General features: G+C 47.3%; 1 protein-coding gene across 1 annotated transcript in view; it reads left to right on the top strand.

Annotated features, from left to right (window-relative positions):
- Positions 1-23,668, top strand: part of LOC135914206 (fatty acid hydroxylase domain-containing protein 2-like) — a 41,198-nt gene that overhangs the window by 1,034 nt on the left and 16,496 nt on the right. Inside the window, exons 2-3 of the mRNA XM_065446954.2 lie at positions 1,365-1,483; positions 10,341-10,546. Of these exons, the coding sequence (XP_065303026.1) occupies positions 1,365-1,483; positions 10,341-10,546 (325 nt within the window). The remainder of the gene's footprint in view (positions 1-1,364; positions 1,484-10,340; positions 10,547-23,668) is intronic.

The raw sequence follows: 23,668 nt of genomic DNA, 5'->3' as shown, positions 1-23,668 counted from the left end.
GCCAGCGTCGGAAACTAGTTATGTATGATGCGTCTACTGCAGTGGGATTACTCTTTCGCGCTTCTCTAAGAACACTCGGCGCCATCTAGAGCCGCCACCGCGAAGCCTGCGCGTGGCCTCCCAAATGCATGGCGCTTCGGTGCGTGGAGAACGCTGCGAAACGCGCCATGCGGCAACCGGGCTCCACTCTCGCGCGCTTCTCTCTGTGCACACGGCGCCATTAGGGGACTGCCAGTGCCTTCGAACGCTAAGAATATTTTCCTCGGTTGCAGCGCACTCAGTGGCACATAATCAGTGACCCAAGTTGTCGACAGGTTTATTGGAGAACGGCACACACCCAGTGAATTCATGGCACAGCTCGCTAAAGCGTTAACGTGAAATGCGTTCATTGAAGAGTGGCATATCCCCAGTGAAATTTTGGAGCATCCTGCTACTGCGTTGCGTTGCTGCCCTTGAGCAGCCCTTGTCCTAAAATAACGTTTTCTTGAGTTAGCACAGCTCACAATGGGGGCAAAGAAACAAGATACATAGAAAAGGACTCATAAGAAACAAATTCACGCAGAAACTCCTCTGGTAGTTTGGCTAAGCTAAGTATGGCTAAATATTGTACTACTTCTTCATCGCCACGCAACCCGGTGTCATTATTAATGTTACGAAACTTGATACGATCGGTATAAACGGCAGTGCTGCGGCAACACGAACTGCTGTGGATGGCGGCGCAAGGTGAATTGATGAGGCAAGCAAACTACTGCAGGTTGTGGCGCCAGGCGTATACTGATTATCATTATGCGCTGGTATCGCTCTTTAGCGCCTCATCCATTCGCATCGAACCATTTCGCGCCGCACGGACCATATCTTGAGCGCAATTTGCGAAGCAAACTGAGAGTGCTGACTGCTGTTAACTTCGCACGCTGTGTTTTAGCCACTTCGTGTTGAAGAAAGATGCGCGGGCCCATTTGTTGAAAGCGATCTGCGAAATGAGCAGGGTGCGGTGCATGTTGAAAGATTTGTGAGCGCTTTGTTCTCACCGTTTAGTTCGCGCGGAAGCGACAGGCAGCACGAACGTAAAGCCACTCGCCTCTGCGGGCTCTATCCATATCTTATGCATGATTCCAAAGAATGTACGCACTTTTCACTTCACTTTGCTGAGTGCTTGAAGCCTGCTTCATCTCCGCTGCGAGTGGGCCCGGTATTTCACAATCTCCGAGATCGACCCACATTTTTGTCTTACTTGACGGACGGCTTTCTCGTTGGATAAGCAAAGAAATGCCTGCGCATTTAAAACAGGAGACAGGCAGACGCTGTCTCCTGTTTTTCTTATGTATAATTACTAATGTATCGCCCGTATCTCTCATGTATCGCAGGTCAATGGGTGTTAACAGTGGTCAGCTACTGGTTTCTAGGACTTCTTTTCTTGGCGGCCGACACGAGCAAAGCACTTTCGTGGATGAGGAGGTACAAGGTACAAGCTATGGAGACTAAGGTGAGTTCTGCGTTTACAGATAATTTTAGCCATTGGGGATCAGGTACGTGGAAAGTTTGGAAGTTCAATCTTTCTGCTACACTGTTTCACTTATACATGGGCTAAGGAGTCAGGAGTGATGAAAGTTACTTACAAAGAAATTCTGATTAGCAGAATAAAAAAGAAAGTAAATTAAGAAGAAACAAGAAATAAACAAATAGTGGGTGGCGCCATGTAACAATTAAGCGAGAGGTTGAAAATAAAAATAAAAAAAGTCGCAGTTCCATCCGAAAGGCGAAGCATCAATTGCGATGCCATCTAGACTGCTATGCGAACAACGCATAGTAGTGTAATCGGCCGTGAAACCTCGTAAACTTTCGCTTACTAACTAAATTAAGAGGCATGGTGTCACGCAGGCAGAGTCACACGTGAAACATTACCCTCAATGACCGCGGACACTCGCTGTCAAAACGCTGGCTTGAGGAATAGCGGCAGCAGCAGTGGGCGAATCGACCTTCGTGTTTGCCTCTCGCTTCAACGCGAACTAAGAAGCGAGAAAACAGCGCACGTGAAGCTATCATCCCTCGTCACTGCTAGGCTCTTTATCCATCGGAGATCACCTTCGAGATGGGGCCGGCGCGGCCACGCTCTGCCGTGCCATACGCAGCCGCCGCCGTAGTAGACCACATGCACCTTCGGTGCTTTGAGCGCGAATGAAGATGGCGGGTTTCCTCTCCGCCTTCCTTACTTGCGCACAAGAACGAGCCACCATCCTCGGCTCACCCTCGCAAGCTTTCACTCGCGCCCATACCCTACGGCGCGCGACCACGATGTTATCCCCCCAACTGAACTTTATATGGAACATCACGGCGACGGCGGAAATACACTTGGGGCGTCCACATTGCAAAAAAAATTAAGTTGGAAAAAATGCGCGTTGTCCGTACATTCAAGCAAGGTTGCGCAATATATATATATATATATATATATATATATATATATATATATATATATATATATATATATATATATATATATATATATATATATATATATATATATATATATATGTATATATATATATATATATATATATGTGTGTGTGTGTGTGTGTGTGTGTGTATGACGTAATAGTTCTGCGGGAGCCCGCAAGGCGGAGAGGTGTAATTAATTAAGGGACACTACGACATCCACCCATTCGTAGCAATTGTTACGAAGGAAACATACGGGTTCCTCGAAAGAAAAGCCTCGCAGTTGAAGAAAAATTCGTCCTGGTCCGAGCCGAGGGAGTAAGGGAAGTTATCATATTTGACTATGCCTCCGCCCTGTTGTCAGACTAAACGCTGCACGCAACGGCCGCGTCACATCAGGGAAAAGATTTGCGCAGATCCAAGAGAGAGAGAGACAAAGAGGAGGAAAGACAGGGAGGTTAGCCAGTGTAAGTACTGGCTGGCTACCCTGTGCTGGGGAAAGGGGTAAAGGGAGTAAAAGGAGAAAGAAGAAGAAGAGGAGAAAAAAAAATTAAGGAAATTCACGCAGTACCGCGATACTACACGATACAACACTCAAAGGCGATCGCACAATTCGCAAGTCCTTAGATACTTCAGCAAAGCCTTTAAGGCCTTGAGTGCCGAAGCCCGTCTGGACCAGTGTCCTAGAGCCTTCTCCTCTGTAAAGGGGCGATTGTCCAGTTTTTCGAGCGCGGTTACGAGCACTGTTCTTGGCACTTTGTAGCTGGGACAGTCACAAAGGAGGTGCTGAATCGTCTCCTCGCAGTCGCAGGTTCCGCAAGTAGGGCTGTCGGCCATTCCAATACGGAATGAATAGGAGTTCGTGAAAGCGACGCCGAGCCACAGGCGGCACAGAAGTGTTGCTTCCGCTCGTGGTAACCCTGGTGGTAGCCGGAGTTGCAGACATGGATCCAGTCTGTGGAGACGTTCGTTCGTGAACTCACTGGTGTTCCACAGATTCTGCGTAAGCTCGCGGGCGAGAGAGCGAAGACTTGTGGCTGCGTCTGTTCGTGACAGTGGTAGTGGTACAACGCGGGCACCGTCGTGGGCCGATCGGGCGGCGTCATCCGCATGATGATTGCCCGCAATTCCGCAATGACCCGGTATCCACTGGTAGATGACGTTGTGCCCTTTGTTGATTGCTTGATGGTGGAGTAGTCGGATGTCTGCCACTAGTTGCATATTTGGTCCGTGGTTGAAAGGGGACATCAGACACTGGAGAGCTGCCTTCGAGTCACATAAGAGGGACCATGACTGTGACGATTTGTGACTAATAAACTCTAAAGCAGCACGGATAGCTGCGAGTTCTGCAGCCGTCGATGATGTTACGTGAGACGTCTTGAACTTGAGGGTGACAGACTCTGCGGGAATAACCACTGCTCCAGCTGAGCTATTAGAGCAGACAGAACCATCCGTGTAAACGTGGATGCGTTCTTTGTGTTTGTCATGAAGGAATGAAAGCACGGTTTGTTTGAGGGCAAAAGATGACATCTCCGTTTTCTTTTTGATACCGGGAATATGAAGAAGAGCCTGGAGTGGATGAAGGCACCACAGCGGTAAAGATGGTCGTGCTGCAGGCGTGAAGCTTGATGGTAAAGTTCCGTGGTTGGCGGCAATAATCCTGCTAAACGCTGAACGAGGTCGAGTGGCAGGAAGGGAGGCGAGATGATGCGATGGAAGTCGCGCGAAGTGTCTGATATGCATCCTTAAAGCGTCGACTTGAAGATACGTATCGATGGGGTGGTCGTGCGCGATGGCTATTGTTGCTGCCGTGGATGCACATCTGGGAAGTCCAAGGCAAATTCGCAGAGCTTGAGCTTGTACAGACTGGAGGGCACGGAGGTTGGTCTTACTGGTCCCACCCAGTACAGGTAAGCTATAGCGCAGGAAACCGAGGAACAGTGCATTATAGAGTTGGAGCATCGCACTCACAGACGCACCCCACGACTTTCCTGCAAGAAATCTGAGCACGTGAGTCATCATGAGTAATTTCCTTTTTAGGTACGAGACATGAGGACTCCAGGAGAGGTCTCGATCTATTATCACCCCTAGAAAGCGGTGCGTCTTCTCGTAGGCAATCGGATGTCCATTAATTTTGACAACGTACGGTTTCATTGCTTTGCGCGTGAAAGCGACCATAGAGCACTTCTCGGAGCACACCTCCAGGCCTCGCGCTCGAAGATAGCCTGATGTTAGTGTGGCCGCTTTTTGAAGTCTGGCGCGCACCTGGGGACGCGTCGCTCCTGATGACCAAATGCATATATCGTCTGCATAGATCGACACATGGACGGACTGCGGAAGGATGTGAACCAGGTCGATGAGCACGAGGTTAAATAGAGTGGGGCTCAAGACTCCACCTTGTGGTACGCCACGGCAGGTGTTGTGTTGTGATGACGCACCATCCTCTGTTTGCACAAAGAAAGACCTGTCCTTCAAGAAGCTGAGTATCCACCGAAAAACAAGGCCGCCTAGGCCGACATTGCCCAGAGCGTCTAGGATGGCTCGATGGGTTACGTTATCATAAGCGCCTTTAACATCCAGGAACATTGCCGCTGACAGCCTCCTTAGGCTTTTTTCGTGCTGAACAGACGTGACAAGGTCGATGACGTTGTCTATAGAAGAGCGTCCGCGTCGAAAGCCTGCCATAGCGTCAGGGTATAACCGGTAGTGTTCTAGATACCACTCTAGCCGCGTCAGCACCATCCTCTCCATCACCTTTCCGAGACAACTGGCCAGAGCAATGGGACGATAAGACGCCACGTCTAGGGGTGATTTACCTGGTTTGAGCAGAGGCACAAGGCGGCTGGACTTCCATGCAGCAGGAACCAGTCCTTCACGCCATGAATTATTGTACACGCCTAGAAGAGCATGCCGGGCTGTTTGACCGAGGTGTCCGAGAGCTGCGTATGTCACCCCGTCAGGCCCAGGCGATGAGGAACGTCTGCACGCTGCCAACGCCGCCTGCAATTCCTCGATGGTAAACGGATTGTCCATACGTGAATCCCGCGAGATTGGAACATCACCGGGATCACGTGTAACGAACGATGGCGGCAGACCAGCAACCTTGACACAGAAGTCCTCCGCTACGTCGATCTCTCGGCGACCTTGGTAGAGAGCCAGACATTTGAAGGGGTGGCGTTGTTGCGGTGACGTTCGAAGACCACGCACCGTTCTCCAGATATGTGACAGGGGTTTATGCGGATCAAGGGAATCGCAGAAGGTTTTCCATCTGAGAGACTGCAGGGAGTTGATCCGACGCTGGATCTTCTTCTGTATTCGTCTCGCCTCCCTTAGGTCGTAGATGGACTTGGTGCGCCTGTACCTTCGTTCCGCGCGACGGCGGATTGCTCGAAGCCGCTCCAATTCTGCTTCGAAATGAGAAAACATGGGAATAGGCCTAGAAGCTCTGGTGGCTTCTTGAGCAGCGGCGTTAATTAGCTTTTCGATGTTGCCAGGTAGACAGTCCTGAATCTCTTGGCAATTCTTCTCCATGAGCAGCGTGTATTGAGGCCAGTCAATGTGACGAAGAACTGTGGTCGACTGTGTCTTGCGTATGCCGTCAATTTTAACATATGTTGGGACGTGGTCACTACCATGCGTTTCGTTGTCCGTGAACCATTTCACACTGGCGCTGAGGCATCTTGAAACAAAAGTCAAGTCCAGGCAGCTGCTGTATGTCAATCCCCGCAGAAAAGTAGGACTGCCATCATTTAGGCAGCAGAGCTCATGGTCCGACGCGAAGGATAGTAGGCGTCTTCCTCGGCAATCCATCTTTAAGCTTCCCCATAGCGGATGATGCGCATTGAAGTCGCCGGTAATAATCCATGGTCCAGCTGTCGCTGTTAAAATTGCACTTAGTCTCGCGTTGTCAAATCGACTCGAAGGTGAAATGTAGGCACCTACGAGCGTGAGTGCGACGTTCTTGCATTTTATCGTCAAACATACGTACTGATTGTCGTCATCAGGTGCGACTGGGTGTGAAACATACGTCAAATCGCATCTGATATAAACGATGACTTTGCTGCGTTCGCTACAGGTAGCAGACATGAAAGCTTCATATCCTGATAGGCGGATGGCGTTGTCAATGTTTGGTTCACAAATGACGATTATTGGAAATTTGTACTTAAAGACAAACGGACGAAAGTCCGAGATGCGCAGATCCAAACTCTCTTGCATACGTAATCATGCGAACGACAATTAAATATCCGACGATTACGATACTCCCTAATGCGAAATTTGAGCGCAGCTCTATACGTGTTTCCATTTCGCGATATTTTGAAGCAAAGAATTTGAGAGAGACATGTAGCAGAGTCGGTAATGGTCGAAAATCTGATCTGCGGATCAAGCGAGCCGGCGTTTATACATGACTCGTCAAAGGTTCCAGTGCGATCGCTGGTGCCGCATGGCTTCCAGAAAGTACTATACAATTCGCATAGCGCATACAATCAGATTAAGAAACAATCTCACACAATAACAACCAAAACAAGCGCGAACGAGACCGACCCAACAGAACCAAACAGGCGCGGGCGAGAGCTGTGGCGCGAGCAGACGATAGTACGAAACGAGCGGATCGGCTGAGACCAGACACGAGTGCGCATCGAGCCGTAAGGAGGGTCCGCATGACACCAGCATCGCGCGCGCACGTCACTGAAGGGGCCGCTCTCATTGGTCTCCGCCATTCGCGGCTCGCGTCCTTCGTCTCCCACTCCAGCGAAGGGGGGCGGAGCTGGTTACGAGGCCGACGACAACGCCGACGACGACGCGAAACCCAGGAACGGACGCCAAAGAGCTGCGCTCTAAAATTGGAGTCGGATGTCACGGAGCACCGACACGCCGGAAGAATTACTCCAACTGATACTGTGTAGAAACACGACTGCTTCTAACCTTTCACGACAAATATACCCGTTTACTGCAGTCAAGAAAAAAATTATTTTTCAATCTTGGTTAATTGGGCTGCTGACAGCGATAATTATCATTTCACTTTGCCCCCCTGACCACATAACTTATTTGCACAGGTGGTCTTCGCGTGTCTCCCAGTGCCTAATTTTAAGAAAACCATAAAGCTCAATTTTGAACACACAGGTTATATACGCTCAGCTCAGCTCCAGCGTCTACAAGAGCAGGGAGCTGTCCTATTTCGTCGACGCGGAGCCGCAGCATTGGAAGCGACCGTGTTGGATCGCGAATGGCCTGGGATCGAGCTTGCGGGCTGTTTTCCTACCCATGTCCCAGGCGCCCGCACGAGAAGCATCCACGGACTGAGGGAGTAAGCTCCTGCGCAGTAAGGGCCGCACGCCGCCTTGCGGTATCCAGCAACCCCACCGCTCACCAAATAAAAGGCTGGAAATCATGGTCGACAGGCTGCACAGACTGTATGACTGCGTGCGTCGAGTCATGCATGCCGTCGACGACATGTTCCGTCGTATGAATGCCGTCGAGTCATGCATGCCGTCTGGCGTCGGGATGAACCCACGCCAGGCAGCGTGCTCCCAGAAGTCGTACTTTTCCGCAGTTGTAGATTGCGACGACCTCGCTCTTGTCCTGCCGGCGCGGCCTCATTTCCATGAAACGAGCGTCATAAGCCCCCGGTAGCGCTGCAAATGCAGATGTCAGCCCGGCACTCCAGTTTAGCCATATTTAGCCATAGTAACGATGCCAGGCTTGAGCTGCTCTTCGGAGGCTCTTTTGCTTGAGGCACTTTTTGAGAGTCTTTGGCCATGATTGTGGAAGGGCAACAGAATCCACGATGCGGACTCCAATGTTAGGGTCTTCCGGGAAACCGTGGAACTCGGGAAGCTCTGTCTCGGCATAAGGTGTAAGTGCGGCGCACCTGATGCCGGAGGTGGAGCGGCTTGCCATATTCCGTAGCTGTTGTGAAAGCATGGCGATGACCCAAGCAAGATCGCCGGTGTTGATAGGCCCTCAAGCCACCATGGAGTCCTGGACGCCGTCCACGGATGGTGCGATGTGTACTTGCGTCTCTGGTCGGGCAGCGGGACTGCGGGTGGCATTTCTTCGCAACTCGGATGTTGAGGCAGTCCCAGGTAACGTACCCTTGACAAGGGAAGCTTGGAAAGCGCTCCCTGGCAGGAGGGACCCGGGGCGGCGAGGACTCATGAGGACTGCACTCAAGGATGTATCACCTTAAGGCTCGTTCTTTGTAGACTACGCCATCGAAAAGAAATAGACAGCCGGCCATCAGCCAGAACGTTCATGATGATAATGATGATCCCTTATTTTATGACACAAACCAATGCGGGGGGATAGGCCACGAAATGGGTAGTAGTATAATGAAACAAGAGGAAAAGTAATGGAAGATGTGAAAGAAACCTGAACGTCTGTTTGTTTATTTACTTCGTCTTCTTTCATTTTAGTCACAGTCGCAGTTATTTGGTAGTTTAATGATGAAATAGGCTGAACGATGCTGTATTGTTTCTAGGGACTGTATGAGGGTATCATGTCCAGGGTCCCATACTGATGATGCGTATTCAAGCTGTGGACGAATGTAAGCTGCATACAATAATAGTTTTAGTGACGATGGCGCTAGGGAAATTTTACGGCAAAAGTATCCTACTGCACGAGTAGCATTAGAGGTTATGCGGTCAGTACAAGTTTTTCAGGATAGGTTACTGGCAATGTGAACCCCCAGGTATCGGTATGATGTGGCACGTTCTGGCGGAGTGTTATTAAGAAAATATATCTTCCTTCCCACTGAAATGTGCGGTGTACTCTCTGAAGGAAGCGTCCTGCGGTTAATATACACATTTAGTGAACATCTAACGGCACGAAACCGGACAAGACGAGCGAAACGCGCGAACACATGGCTGTGTTCCTGGGTAGTTACAAGAAGTTGTACTGTCGCGAGGCACTTTTGAAACCTTTACGCCCTAGTTACGATACAGAGCTGTGAACTGTAAAAAGCAGCGTGTGCAGTAAGTTCTGCTGACCGGGTGGCATACCGGTCTCCGCACACCTGTTTAGAAAGTTTAGGGGATGTACTGCAGAACAAGGACTCAAAATGTCAGGAACTAACTGCTCAGTTGGGCTTGCGAGGTTCAGGGTAATGCGGCTTGTAGGACCATGTGGCTGCGACTGCGCAGATAGATAGATAGATAGATAGATAGATAGATAGATAGATAGATAGATAGATAGATAGATAGATAGATAGATAGATAGATAGATAGATAGATAGATAGATAGATAGATAGATAGATAGATAGAGAGAGAGAGAGAGAGAGAGAGAGGGAGGGAAATACAGCGTGGTTAGTCAAACGTAGGCCCGGTTTTCAACTTCGCAGCGGAAAAATCGCGCAATTACATCTGAAACCTAGCACCTGCATTCAAATATCGCCTTTCTTGCTCTGCAGCACCGCGCAAGCTGAAGTGCTCCGTGCAGAGTTGGGGACCTCCACACTCCATGCTCTGTCTGTTTTGATAGTTCAAGTTTTTGCGTGATTTTCCTAAAAAAGGCACACAGGAAGTAAATAAAGTTACCCTGGTGTGGCGCACATATTACTAGACACAACTACTTGCGGCAGCTGCGCAGTTTCGCGAATTCGAAAAGGTAACCTATAAAGGAACGTGCTGCTCGGATAGTTCTATTCATTTTTGCAGCTTTAAACAAGCGTTCGCCTTGAACGAAGACAAAATAAAGACTGAGGTCTTCATTTTGCCATCTTTATTTGTCGTCGTTTAAGGTGTGCGCTTATTTAAACCTGCAATACGCAAAAGTAACATATTACCGGCAGAAGAGGGACGAATAATTTAAAGCTCTCCGTAGCTTTTCAGAGTTGGTATATAGCCCTCTTTAAGCGCGACAGAGAACGCATTCAAATCACGTCTCTTTCTTTTTTTCGCGTCTTTTCTTTCAGCCAACCGCTCAAAGTTTGGTTCCAGTGGTGCGGCAGGTGGTGTTCAATCAAGTCTTCGTTCAGCTGCCCATTAACGTCCTCTTCTACTGGGTGAAGGACTTGCGCGGCTTCGACCAAAGCCTGAGCCTGCCACCCTTGTCTCGAGCCGTGGCACACTTCGCCTGTTTTGTCGCGATCGAAGAGGCGCTGTTCTACTACTCGCACAGGTGGGGAACACGGTTCCTTTCGACGAAATTGATCGTTGTTTTAATAGCGAAACTTTCTCTGGCTGCGGACGCGAAACCGGGGTGATTGGGCAAAGAAAGGTTAGCTCTAAAGAAAGGCGCAGAAAAAGGGCAGTCCTGCGACTGAGTGCCGTAAAAACACGCGGCATGAATATATTCACGATAAAGGACAATATGAGGTCTAGCAAAGGCACCGAAAAGTAGTGATGCAATAGGTAAAGGCAGTGTGCACTACGTGAACGCGCTAACACAGATGCTTCATTAGGTAGCAAACATCAAGCAACCGTGCTTATGTGGCGGGTAATATCCCAGGATCTTGGTGAATGAATAAGTTCCTGTGCACAAGAAGCGCCAAACAAGCAGTAAGGTTTACGGATAAAGTTTACGCTTATTAAATATACATCATTTCATTTTTGCCGCACATATATACATAAAGAATATCACAAATAAACAGACAGGTAGAAGAAGAAAACGACACATCCGCTATCTTCAACAAATTATGACATTCAAAAAGCATATATAACATTCGCACACCAACGGATATTCAGAATTATAGTTTCTTTTTCTGTAAAAGAAAGGAGGGAATATTCAAAACTGCAAACCCAGGCATTCAACCTCTATAGCTTCAGTTTTCGATCTTGTAGGCTGATCTTCGTTTTTAGACAAAGCGGAACATGTCTGTGAAAGAGCAGCTGCATCCGCACGTGTTGCAGTGCACAGAAGCTAAACATCGCGTCCACTTTTTAAACTTTTACTAAACTCTCTGTCACTTAGACAACATCCCACTTGACCCGCGAAATATTTACCACAGAAAAGAAAAGAATTTCATGCACGGCACCTTCTCTGCAGTCTACAAAGCTATTCTTGTGCCCTTTCAGGCCACCTTGCCTATTCTAGCCAATAAGCCTGCCGACTTGCATAGCCTGGAAAATTTGCGGGAATCTGGGAACGCCGCATTTACATTAGCACGTTCCGCGGCCTTCATAGAGGTGTGCGAAATTTTGTGCACGTATGGTTATAACAGCCATTCTTTTCCGTCCACTGAGAAGACTGAAAACGTTGACATGGTTACGAACAAGCGGATGTCTCGGCAAAATATTATTCGGTAAACGACAGTTGAATGTACAGGTGGTAACCAGTACGCAAGAGGCGATTTGATTGTGCAAACAAACTATCTGTCGCACCGTGGCAGCAACATTTTCTCACAACATTATCTAAGCACACTCTGACAGATTTCTTCCTTAATCTGCTGACTTGAAGGGTAGAGGGTACTTGTTCTCTCGCAGAGTGGGTGGACCGAATGAGTGCACCAGCGACGTAGTCTTATCTCTTTCAAGAAAGTAGGGTGGGCTGCTGGTCACTGGAAGAAAGACTGCACAGGCTTCTGGGTCAGCAGCTGCTCGAGAGAGTCTCGAGGAAACAGCAGAGCGGCGGCCTGCCAGCCATTTAGCACGTGGCTCAATCAAGGCAGCAGAGCAATCTCGAACACGAGTTCTGCTCCGAACCATTCCTTCCAGCCTCGGTGCCACTGTACGACGAGGCGAAATGGGAGTCCGCCGCCGCTGATGGAGCACTTCGAGGACCATTACACAGCCGACTCTCCTGCAGCGCCGGGCCGGGATTAAGAAGGCTGACGTCCCGCGAAGAAAAAACGAACCTTCGCAGGGAAAACTTACGAACAGCGTCCATCTGGAGTGTGAGAGGCTCGCATCAGTGGTGCGCCGGTCTTTGCGCGTCGCGTAATGAGCGCACGAGGACGAAAAGGGGCGCACAATCAGGGCGGCTTCTTCGCGCGATGAAGTACTTTGCAAATCGTGGGAAGCTGTCGGTAAGGGCTTTGACTAATCGCGCGACAAATAGAAACGCAGGAGTCGGCCAGTGCTTTTACTTTCCGGCGTCCGTATGTCGGCGAAGCGCGTGGAAACTATTTTGATTTGTGTGTGAATGTCACCTTGCTGTTATTACAGTGGCTTGGCCTATTATACGCGCTTTACCTTGTAAAGTGGAGAATGTACTGTGTCGTTGTCGCACAAGCACAAAAGTGACAGAACGGGACACACAGTATGCTGTGGTGTATGCAAAAAAAGAGGACCCATCCCCCCCCCCCCCCCACCTCCTTCGCTCCCCCCACACGCAGAAAGCGAAAGAAAGAAAAGAAAGGCAAGAGAAAGGACCAGCTTCATGGAGCTCTTCGTAATTGCATTGCTCTGCTCACCTTCTAGGTGGATGTAGGTGGACGATTTACAAGTCAGTAGCCAAGCTGACGTCGACGGAAAATGTCTTGCAGGTTTATGGGGACGGTTATCCCAACTGTTCTCAGGCTGCCGTTGCGAAATTTGGAGGTCTGTATCTGTACATAACGGACATCAAAGAAACACCGAAGAAATGTTTGAAATGCTTTGAACGAGGTTTATGGAGGAGGCACTGAACAAGTTTTTTGAGTCGTACACAAGTTTTTGAGTGGATTGGGCGGTTCGAAGAGGATGAATGAGTGTAAATTACATTATCATCTCCGCCAACCTTCAACCAGTCGTACACAATTGCAAAGATTCAACACAAACCCAGCGAGAGTTGCCGCTACAGAATTGAAATGATTTCAGACGCTGCTAAAATGAGGTGAACTCTTGTGAGTAGATTTTAAGTGTGGAAATAGGCATGACGTGGGTTATCCGCTATGTTTGTTTCCCAGTGCTCACAAAGAAAAAAATATAAAAAAGCATAACTTGTTTGATTTTGTGCCAGAATATAAAAAAAAACGAAACAGAAAAAGACCCACACCTATTTCGATGATAATCATAGATCACGAAAGCTGGTGCTATGTGTATGAACCCGAAGCCAAGCAAGGTTTGAATCTGTTGAACAGTACGCTCGTGTGCGGATGATGATCATGGTTTCCTCCTTTTCTTTTCATCGTTTTCGGTATTGCGCAGGCAATATTTGCGTCTCCTGGATAGAGTGCTATACAGCTATTTTTTAAAGAAAATATCAAGGTGACTAAGAATGAACGTGCTAGGGAAACGGGAAAAATTGTGGAATGCGTGCGATTGGTTTATCCATCACGACAGCGCCACAGTCCACGCTGCTTTGGTAATGATATGCTATTTAGCCCGCGAGTTTTTGGTCAGTGTTCGTCATGTGCTCTATTTATCAAGCTCTGCTCCCTGTGATTTTTTTATCTTTCTTTAAGAAAAGGAAGAAACGTCCATGAAGAAAGACATGACGCTATGCATGAGGTGAAGACAACTTCGCAGGGGCCACTCTACAGTATTGAGCTTGAGCAGCTCCAGAGCTGCTTCGAACAGTGGGAGGAAAGGTTTGACGTGTGTATTGACTTCAATGGGAAATATTTTGAAGGCAGTTAAGAATTCTTTGTCATAAATTAAAGCAATTTTTCTTTTCTTTTGGAGACAGTCCGCTTCATTTTGGGTTCACCTTTCTACACAAAAGTGATATCTTGTATACACCGCAGCATGTTGTGTGTCCTGGTCATATCAAAAGTACACTTTGTATACTTTTGATCTGTACACTTCGAAGTGCACTTTGTATATTTTTCGCTCGCTCGCTCGCTCGCTCATTTACTCGCTCGCTCGCTCACTCACTCACTCACTCACTCACTCACTCACTCACTCACTCACTCACTCACTCACTCACTCACTCACTCACTCACTCACTCACTCACTCACTCACTCACTCACTCACTCACTCACTCACTCACTCACTCACTCACTCACTCACTCACTCACTCACTCACTCACTCACTCACTCACTCACTCACTCACCTACTCACTCACTCACTTAAATAAATAAATAAGTATATATATATATATATATATATATATATGTATATATATATATATATGAGATAGAATAAGATAGATATAAGAGATAAGATAGAATTCGCGGAGCTGTCCAAACTGATCACCAAGGCGAAAATGAGTGATAGTTGAAATTATAACGTGAGGACGACTGAAGAAGCCGTAAGAAATGGATGCAGCCTGAAATCACTGAAAAAGAAACTTGGCATAGGACAAACCAAGATGTATGCACTGAAAGATAAGCAGGGTAATATCATCAGCAATCTCGAACGTATAGTAAAAAGAGCGGAAGAATTTCATACTGACATGTACACTACCCAGAGGACTCAGGATAACCCCATTCGAAACAGCAATGAACAGGATACATAATCTACTCCTATAACTAGCAATGAGGTCAGAAGGGCCTTGCAAAACATGAAACGGGGAAGAGCGGCAGGAGAAAATGGAGCAACGGTCGATTTAATTAAAAAAAATGAAGGATATATAATGCTTAGAAAACTGGTGACTCTTTATGCGAAGTGTCTATTGACTGCAAGCGTCCCCCCCCCCCCCCACCCTAAAAAAAATATACGTGAGAAATGCAAAACATTATACTAATCCACAAAAAGGGAGACCTTAAAAAAATTGAAATATTATTTGCCTGTTAGCTTACTCCCAGTATTATATAAAATATTCACAAGATTATCTCCAATAGAATAAGGGCAACACTGAACTTTAGTCAACCAAGAGAACAGGCATGTTTCAAGAACGGATGCTCTACAATGGATCATATGTCATCATTCAGGTAATCGAGAAATCCGCAGAGTATAATCAGCCTCTATATATGGCTTTCATAGGTTATGAAAAGGCATTTGATTCCCTTGAGATACCAGCAGTCATAGATGCATTACGTAATCAAGGAGTACAGACCACTTACGTAAATATTCTGGAAAATATCTATAGAGATTCCAAAGCTACCTTAATTCTCCACAAGAAATGTTGGAACATACCTATAATGAAATGGGTCAGACAAGGAGACACATTCTCCCCAATGCTATTCACTGCGTGCCTGGAAGAAATATTCAAGCTATTAAACTGGGAGGGCTTAGGAGTAAGGATTGACGGTGAATACCTCGGCAACCTTCGGTTTGCCGATGACATAGTTCTATTCAGCAACACTGCAGATGAGTTAAAACAAATGATTGAGGACATTAACAGAGATAGTGTAAGAGTGGGGCTGAAGATTAATATGCAGAAGACAAAGATAATGATTAATAACCGGGCAAAGGAAAAAGAGTTCAAGATCGCCAGTCAGCCTCTAGAGTATGTGTAGGAGTGCGTTTACCTAGGTCAATTAGTCACGGAGAACCATGATCATAAGAAGGAAATTCATAAAAGAATAAAAATGGGTTGGATCGCATACGGCAGACATTGTCAGCTCCTGACTGGAAGCTTACCATTATCGTTGAAAAGGAAGGTGTATAATTAGTGCATTTTACCGTTGCTCGCATATGGGGCAGAGACTTGGAGACTGACAAAGAAGCATGAGAACAAGTTAAGGACCGCACAAAGAGCGATGGAACGAAGAATGCTATGCCTAACTTTGAGAGACAGTAAGAAAGCGGTTTGGAGCAGAGAGCAAACGGGTATAGCCGATACTCTAATTGACATTAAGAGAAAAAAAATGGCACTGGGCAGGTCATGTCATGCGCAGATTAGATAAGCGTTAGACCACCAAGGCTACAGAATGGGTACCAAGAGAAGGGAAGCGCAGTAGAGGAAGGCAGGAGACTAGGTGGTGCGATGAAATTAGGAAATTCGCGTGTGCTGGTTGGGATAGGTTGGCGCAGGACAAGGGTAATTGAAGATCGCAGGTAGAGGCCTTCATCCTGCAGTGAAGATAAAATAGGCTGATGATGATGATTATCACGACAGGGTGTCCCACATAACTTGAGCCATTAATTTAAAAATGAAAGGGGCGTGAGAAGCGAATCGAAGCGAACGCATACTATTCGCAATAGCCTATAGTAACTCAGACAGTTTTTTGTTTTCCCCATAACTTCCTAATTAATTATGCCTAATTACCCATCTTTTTAATTATTGGCTGAGGACCCCAAGTATGACGCAGATTTGTAGAGCACCTACAGAAACAACCGATCGAGCTGTTTCCTTCACGATACGTCTCACGTAGTCTTTTCTTCCGGGTTGCAAAGAAAGCCCGCGAAATATGAAAAAAATCCACGTGACGGAGTGCTTGCGCAGTGTTGTCGTGCTTCTCTCAAGCGTGCGTTCAGTGAACGAGGTCGGCTTCCGTCGGATGACGGTGAAAATGCATGCTGCTGGCCGATCGCTGCCGATGAGATACGGAACGCCTTGTCGCTTCCGCGTCGCCAGTCACGATGCATCCGATCTTGTTCACCGTCCATCAGCCTATCTTATGTCCACTTCAGGACGAAGGCATCTCCCTGCGATCTCCAATCAGCCCTGTCCTGCGCCAACTGATTATAGGAATCACGAGGGAAGTAGTGGACGTATACTGCAACAGGGACGTCAATTCCTGTTCTGGTTGTTGAAGCTTAGTGGGCCTCCCTAATTTGGTTTTACCTGGATTGATTAGTATAGCCCCACTCGCTTTCGGCATCTTATGCCGGTGACAGGCGCCACTCCAAGCCTGGATATATATATAGCGCAGCCGGACAAGTGTGCATCGATTAACGATACCGGGAACCAAACGTTCTCGGTATAGGTCGCGTGATGGGCCGATACTGGTACGGAAACTGCGAGGGAAATAAATGGCTTCACGGAAAGACTTCACTTGCCTATAGGTTGGCTGCGTGACGCAATGCTCTCTCCTAATTTATTTCGTGCCTCTATGTCGCTCGGTGCGTTGATGCGTCGTTCCCACAGTTGCAACACCTCGCCCCATGCCTGCGCGATAACTTCATCATCATCATCATCATCATCATCATCATCATCATCATCATCATCATCATCATCATCATCATCATCATCAGCCTGGTTACGCCCACTGCAGGGCAAAGGCCTCTCCTATATTTCTCCAACAACCCCGGTCATGTACTAATTGTGGCCATGCCGTCCCTGCAAATTTCTTAATCTCATCCGCCCACCTAACTTTCTGCCGTCCCCTGCTACGCTTCCCTTCCCTTGGAATCCAGTCCGTCACCCTTAATGACCATCGGTTATCTTCCCTCCTCATTACATGTCCTGCCCATGCCCATTTCCTTTTCTTGATTTCAACTAAGATGTCATTAACTCTCGTTTGTTCCCTCACCCAATCTGCTCTTTTCTTATCCCTTAACGTTACACCTATCATTCTTCTTTCCATAGCTCGTTGCGTCGTCCTCAATTTGAGTAGAACCCTTTTCGTAAGCCTCCAGGTTTCTGCCCCGTAGGTGAGTACTGGTAAGACACAGCTATTATACACTTTTCTCTTGAGGGATAATGGCAACCTGCTGTTCATGATCTGAGAATGCCTGCCAAACGCACCCCAGCCCATTCTTATTCTTCTGATTATTTCTGTCTCATGATCCGGATCCGCAGTCACTACCTGCCCTAAGTAGATGTATTCCCTTACGACTTCCAGTGCCTCGCTGCCTATTGTAAACTGCTGTTCTCGTCCGACACTGTTAAACATTACTTTAGTTTTCTGCAGATTAATTTTTAGACCCACTCTTCTGCTTTGCCTCTCCAGGTCAGTGAGCATGCATTGCAATTGGTCCCCTGAGTTACTAAGCAAGGCAATATCATCAGCGAATCGCAAGTTACTAAGGTATTCTCCATTAACTTTTATCCCCAATTCTTCCCAATCCAGGTCTCTGAATACCTCCTGTAAACACGCTGTGAATAGCATTGGAGAGATCGTATCTCCCTGCCTGACGCCTTTCCTTATTGGGATTTTGTTGCTTTCTTTATGGAGGACTATGGTGGTTGTGGAGGCGCTATATATATTTTCCAGTATTTTTACATATGGCTCGTCTACACCCTGATTCCGTAATGCCTCCATGACTGCTGAGGTTTCGACAGAATCAAACGCTTTCTCGTAATCAATGAAAGCTATATATAAGGGTTGGTTATATTCCGCACATTTCTCTATCACCTGATTGATAGCGTGAATATGATCTATTGTTGAGTAGCCTTTACGGAATCCTGCCTGGTCCTTTGCTTGAGAGAAGTCTAAGGTGTTCCTGATTCTATTTGCGATTACCTTAGTAAATAGTTTGTAGGCAACGGACAATCCGTTTAACGCTAGAACGTTATCTAGTGAGGCGAGTCTAGCAGTGCTATTGGAGGAATTAGAGGGAAGTAAATGGGATATAATAGGGCTCAGTGAAGTTAGGAGGCCAAAAGAAGCATATACAGTGTTGAAAAGCGGGCACGTCCTGTGCTACCGGGGCTTAGCGGAGAGAAGAGAACTAGGAGTCGGATTCCTGTTTAATAAGAATATAGCTGGTAACATACAGGAATTCTATAGCATTAACGAGAGGGTGGCAGGTCTTGTTGTGAAACTTAATAAGAGGTACAAAATGAAGATTGTACAGGTTTACGCCCCTACATCCAATCATGATGACCAGGAAGTCGAAAGCTTCTATGAAGACGTGGAATCGGCGATGGGTGGAGTGAAAACTAAATACACTATACTAATGGGCGACTTTAATGCCAAGGTAGGCAAGAAGCAGGCTGGAGACAAGGCAGTGGGCGAATATGGCATAGGCACTAGGAATAGCAGGGGAGAGTTATTAGTAGAGTTTGCGGAACAGAATAATATGAGGATAATGAATACCTTCTTCCGCAAGCGGGGTAGCCGAAAGTGGACGTGGAGGAGCCCGAACGGAGAGACTAGAAATGAAATAGACTTCATACTCTGCGCTAACCCTGGCATCATACAAGATGTGGACGTTCTCGGCAAGGTGCGCTGCAGTGACCACAGGATGGTAAGAACTCGAATTAGCCTAGACCTGAGGAGGGAACGGAAGAAACTGATACATAAGAAGCCGATTAATGAGTTAGCGGTAAGAGGGAAAATAGAGGAATTCCAGATCAAGCTACAGAACAGGTATTCGGCTTTAACTCAGGAAGAGGACCTTAGTGTTGAAGCAATGAACGACAATCTTGTGGGCATCATTAAGGAGTGTGCAATGGAAGTCGGTGGTAACTCCGTTAGGCAGGATACCAGCAAACTATCGCAGGAGACCAAAGATCTGATCAAGAAACGCCAATGTATGAAAGCATCTAACCCTACAGCTAGAATAGAACTGGCAGAACTTTCGAAGTTGATCAACAAGCGTAAGACAGCTGACATAAGGAAGTATAATATGGATAGAATTGAACATGCTCTCAGGAATGGAGGAAGCCTAAAAACAGTGAAGAAGAAACTAGGAATTGGCAAGAATCAGATGTATGCGTTAAGAGACAAAGCCGGCAATATCATTACGAATATGGATGAGATAGTTCAAGTGGCTGAGGAGTTCTATAGAGATTTATACAGTACCAGTGGCACCCCACGACGATAATGGAAGAGAAAATAGTCTACAGGAATTCGAAATACCGAAGGTAACGCCGGAAGAAGTAAAGAAAGCCTTAGGAGATATGCAAAGGGGGAAGGCAGCTGGGGAGGATCAGGTAACAGCAGATTTCTTGAAGGATGGTGGACAGATTGTTCTAGAGAAACTGGCCACCCTGTATACGCAATGCCTCATGACCTCGAGCGTACCGGAATCATGGAAGAACGCGAACATAATCCTAATCTATAAGAAAGGGGACGCCAAAGACTTGAAAAATTATAGACCGATCAGCTTACTGTCCGTTGCCTACAAAGTATTTACTAAGGTAATTGCGAATAGAATCAGGAACACCTTAGACTTCTGTCAACCAAAGGACCAGGCAGGATTCCGTAAAGGCTACTCAACAATAGACCATATTCACACTATCAATCAAGTGATAGAGAAATGTGCAGAATATAACCAACCCTTATATATAGCTTTCATTGATTACGAGAAAGCGTTTGATTCAGTCGAAACCTCAGCAGTCATGGAGGCATTAAGGAATCAGGGTGTAGATGAGCCATATGTAAAAATACTGGAAGATATCTATAGCGGCTCCACAGCCGCCGTGGTCCTCCATAAAGCAAGCAACAAAATCCCAATAAATAAAGGCATCAGGCAGGGAGATACGATATCTCCAATGCTATTCACAGCGTGTTTACAGGAGGTATTCAGAGACCTGGATTGGGAAGAATTGGGGATAAAAGTTAATGGAGAATACCTTAGTAACTTGCGATTCGCTGATGATATTGCCTTGCTTAGTAACTCAGGGGACCAATTGCAATGCATGCTCACTGACCTGGAGAGGCAAAGCAGAAGAGTGGGTCTGCAGAAAACTAAGTAATTAATCTGCAGAAAACTAAAGTAATGCTTAACAGTCTCGGGAGAGAACAGCAATGTACAATAGGCAGCAAGGCACTGGAAGTCGTAAGGGAATACATCTACTTAGGGCAGGTAGTGACGGCGGATCCGGATCATGAGACGGAAATAATCAGAAGAATAAGAATGGGCTGGGGTGCGTTTGGCAGGCATTCCCAAATCATGAACAGCAGGTTGCCATTATCCCTCAAGAGAAAAGTATATAATAGCTGTGTCTTACCAGTACTCACCTACGGGGCAGAAACCTGGAGGCTTACGAAAAGAGTTCTACTCAAATTGAGGACGACACAACGAGCTATGGAAAGAAGAATGATAGGTGTAACGTTAAGGGATAAGAAAAGAGCAGATTGGGTGAGGGAACAAACGCGAGTTAATGACATCTTAGTTTAAATCAAGAAAAAGAAATGGGCATGGGCAGGACATGTAATGAGGAGGGAAGATAACCGATGGTCATTAAGGGTTACGGACTGGATCCCGAGGGAAGGGAAGCGTAGCAGGGGGCGGCAGGAAGTTAGGTGGGCGGATGAGATTAAGAAGTTTGCAGGCACGGCATGGCCACAATTAGTACATGACCGGGGTTGTTGGAGAAGCATGGGAGAGGCCTTTGCCCTGCAGTGGGCGCAACCAGGCTGATGATGATGATGATGATGATGATGAGGCAACGGACAGTAAGCTGATCGGTCTATAATTTTTCAAGTCTTTGGCGTCCCCTTTCTTATGGATTAGCATTATGTTAGCGTTTTTACAAGATTCCGGTACGCTCGACGTTATGAGGCATTGCGTATACAGGGTGGACAGTTTCTCTAGAGGAGGAGGAGGAGGAAGTAAACTTTATTACTCTAGAAAGAGTAATTCAGCGGTCGTGCCGGATGTCTTGATCTTCTTGGTTGATGAAGATCTCCGGCCTGAATGGTTGGCGCCCCTATTCCAGGGCACCACTGAGCGTGGCTGCTCGTCGGGCATGATCCACCAGCTTCCGTTGGAGGCTAGGGTCGCCGCTGGAGAGCACGCTCTCCCACTGCTCCGCACTCGGATTTTCTATTTTGTGGAATTCCTTATTTGTATTGCACTCCCATGTGATGTGATAAAGTGTGGGTATTGCACCACACCACGGGCATTTGTCCCTGTATTGACTTGGGAACATTTTGCATAGTATATGTAAATTTGGGAAAGTTCCTGTCTGCAGCTGTCGCCAGTAAACTGCCTGTTGTTGAGTGAGTGTATTGTGGGGCGGGGGATATCTGATTCTCGTCCCTCTATGGTAATTTAGTATGTCAGAGTACGTTGGGATCACTGTCATGAAATCCTCAGGATCTCTATTTAGGTCCGCTCGGTTTGCATGCTCGCGAGCGATCCTATCAACCCTTTGGTTGCCCTCAATCTCAGTGTGCCCAGGTACCCAAAAGATGGTGTGTCTGATACGTTTATTCTGTTGGCCAGCGCGGAGGAAGATTTGGAGCGCTTTTTGACCGATTCTGCCATTAATGTAGTTTCGGCATGCTTCCTTGGAGTCGGTTAGTATTATAAGGGATCTATTTGTGCGGTAGCCCTCCACAGCTGCTAGAGCAACAGCCATTTCCTCTCCCTCGGTTACCGTACAATCCCGTGCCGACGCGCAAGCGATTTCCCTATAGTCCGAGTCTATTACTGCCGCGACAACTCTTTGTTGTGTTTCCCGTCGTTCTCGAGGATACACCGCGGCGTCCGTGTATACCGTGTTCGCTTTTGTTGCTAGGTTTTTTTCCACATATTCTGCCCTAGCGTTCCGCCTGGCTGTGTGTAAATTTGGGTCCATGTTTCTTGGTAGGGACCCTACCTTGATGGTGCTGCGATACACATCGGGTAGGTTTGCCGTTCTTTGTTCTTGCCTTTCAATTTCTTTGTGCCCCAGTTTTTTTAGGAGCTTTCTGCCCGTGGTAGTCTGCTGGAGTCTGAGTAGCTGCGACCCTAATTGTGCTTCTCTGAGCTCCTCGAACGTGTTGTGGAGTCCGAGGGCCAGGAGCTTCTCTGTCGAGGTGTTGGCCGGCAGGTGAAGCGCTGTTTTGAATGCTTTTCTTATGATGGCGTCGGCCTGATCCCGTTCGCCTTTGTTTGTGTTGTAATATGGGAGGGCGTACGTAATCCGGCTGATTATGAGGCTTTTAACCAGCTTGACTGTATCTTCCTCCTTCATTCCGCTTCTTTTTTGCGAGACGCGGGTGATCATACGTGCCACCTGTGTCGTCGCTTGCTTGAGTAGGTTTATGGCGTGTGTGCAGCGTTGATTGCTCTGCACCCACATTCCCAGAATCCTGACGGCTTCTTTTTCTGGTATCTTTTGTCCTTGTAGGGTGACGCTGATTTGTTCTTCCGAGCGTTTTCCTCTTCTGACTCTCAGGAGCTCTGATTTCTCCGTGGAGCAGGCGAGGCCTCTTTCCCTAACACATTCTTCCACGCATGTTGCTGCGGCTTGTAGTCGTTCTTCTTTTTGGCTGAGCGAGCCTTGGTTAGTCCAGACGGTGATATCGTCGGCATAAATGGCGTGATGTATGCCGTCGATTTCTTCCAGCTTCCGGGCTATCCCTATCATGGCAATGTTGAAAAGGATCGGTGAGATCACGGATCCCTGCGGGGTTCCTTTGTTAGGCGTGTGGAACTTGTCTGTCCGCAGGTCTCCTAACCCCACCGTGGCTGTTCTGTTTGATAGAAACGCTGTCACGTAGCCGTGGATTCTTCTTCCGCTGTTGAGATCACCCAGTCCCTTGAGGATGGACGCGTGGCTGACGTTGTCGAACGCCCCTTTGACATCGAGTGCCATTATTATGTTTTCTCCGTTGTAGGGGATGTTGCTTAGAACCCCCTCTTTAATTTGTAGTAGGACGTCTTGGGTT

This window comes from Dermacentor albipictus, chromosome 3 (genome assembly GCF_038994185.2).
Source record: "Dermacentor albipictus isolate Rhodes 1998 colony chromosome 3, USDA_Dalb.pri_finalv2, whole genome shotgun sequence".
Taxonomy (NCBI): domain Eukaryota; kingdom Metazoa; phylum Arthropoda; class Arachnida; order Ixodida; family Ixodidae; genus Dermacentor; species Dermacentor albipictus.
The sequence above is the reverse complement of the archived record's forward strand: the minus strand, read 5'-3'. Positions and strand labels throughout refer to the sequence as shown.